This window comes from Cynoglossus semilaevis, chromosome 12, assembly GCF_000523025.1.
Source record: "Cynoglossus semilaevis isolate Cse_v1.0 chromosome 12, Cse_v1.0, whole genome shotgun sequence".
In the NCBI taxonomy this organism is placed as follows: Eukaryota; Metazoa; Chordata; class Actinopteri; order Pleuronectiformes; family Cynoglossidae; genus Cynoglossus; species Cynoglossus semilaevis.
Genome location: NC_024318.1, coordinates 4,246,477 through 4,248,089, shown reverse-complemented (window position 1 = coordinate 4,248,089; position 1,613 = coordinate 4,246,477). Strand labels below are relative to the sequence as shown.

The 1,613-nt window shown below is 49.5% G+C and overlaps 1 protein-coding gene across 1 annotated transcript in view; it reads left to right on the top strand.

Annotated features, from left to right (window-relative positions):
• The window catches only part of LOC103387076 (uncharacterized), a gene marked incomplete at its 3' end in the record, with an annotated part of 3,376 nt that extends 1,764 nt beyond the window's left edge, over window positions 1-1,612 (top strand). Inside the window, exon 3 of the mRNA XM_017037030.2 lies at window positions 907-1,612. Coding sequence (XP_016892519.1) covers window positions 968-1,612 — 645 coding nt within the window. The remainder of the gene's footprint in view (window positions 1-906) is intronic.
• Between the last annotated feature and the right edge of the window lies 1 nt (window position 1,613).

Sequence of the window (1,613 nt, the reverse complement as noted above, 5' to 3'; positions counted from 1 at the left end):
GCCGAGGTCCAGAGTCTGATGTTCCTGCCAGACCAGAAGAATCCACACTGACCTCTGTGAAGGCCTTCCTCGGAAAACAACATTCCCTGGAATTCTGAGACACACTTATAATTTTCTTTGTGTATAATTGTGTGTGTGTGTAACAGTAGAACAGGAAGGACACACCCATCATCAAACAGATTCCACGTCTAACCCTAACGTCCACTGTTGCTCCGTCCTAATGAGTGGAATCTGAATTCCACATCCAACAAAAACTGACCTTCGTGTGTGCGTTAGAGCGTGAGTGTGTGTGTTAGAGCGTGAGTGTGTGTGATTAGAAAAGTATTTTTTTAATATCTGTCTTTGCTGAATGAAGAGCCTGCGTCTGTTCACACCTGCTCCCTGTGACTAACACTGATGATACAGTCAACGATGAAGGAAAAACGTAAGAAAAAAAAAAGAAAAGAAAACAGAAGAGGCCTGACGAAATAAACACACTCCCACCAACCAAAACATTCAGACTGGGTCTCCACCGACCCAAAGGTGTAAATGTTAGTGTGAATGTTAGTGTGAATCCTTGTCTGACTGTGTGTTGTAGAAGTAGAACATGAACTGGAACGTGTAAAAAATTCTTAGTTTTCCAGCATTCTCTATCTGTCCTCACCGATGGAACCAGGATCTGGTTCATTCCAAATGTGAACTGGTCTTTTTTTCAGCCTCACTCTCTCACTCCTCTGATCTCCTCTGATCTCCTCTGATCTCCTCTGATCTTCTGTTAAACATCCTCTGATCTGTTTGTTTGTAAAATGTAAACGTCATGTTAAATCCATCAACTTTTTAAAGGCAGTTCTTCTTTTTAGTTTATTTTTTGTCCAAACTCCAGAGTTCAGTGAATGTTGTGACTAATTCCACATCTTCTGTTTCCAGGCTCAGCTCTCACATCTGAACATCTTCTCAGCATGACTCCCCTGCCTCTCCTCCAGCAGTGATGACCTCCTCCCGCCCCCCCACGCCCCTCCTCTGCGTGCTGCTCTGTGTGACGTTGGCGCTCCAGCGGACCGACCTGCGCCTGGCCTACGTCACCCACAACAGCTTCTTTTACTACTCCTGCAGCCAGGAGCCCCCACCCTGCAGCGTGGCTTCTCTGACCGACTGCAGGTGTAAAGACATCCAGCTGTCCACGCTGCACCACCCGCACTCCCACTCCTCCCCCGTGTTCAGGATGAAACGTTTAACCGTTTGGTTCACGTCGCCGTCCAATACGGCCCGTCTGCTGAACAACTCCGAGGTCAGGCACCTCACTTTGATCCACTGTGGTGCAGGAGGCTCCAGAGAGATGACCTCCTCCTCCTCCTCTTCCTCCTCCTCCTCGGACCCCTCCTCTTCACTGCAGGGACACTTTGCCGTGCAGCACCTGGAGCGGCTGACGGTGGTGGACGTTCCTCAGAGACTTCCTCACTATTGTCCAGACGCCAACAGAGCCTGGAACACGGACTCCAACGGTGACCCCGACCACAGTGCCCACCTGGACTCCAACAGGTCCAACAGAGACCTGGACTCAAACCTGGACCTGATCCCAGATGTGAACAAAGACTCCGTGGATTTTACCTCCACCCACGTCCAGGACATCCTCC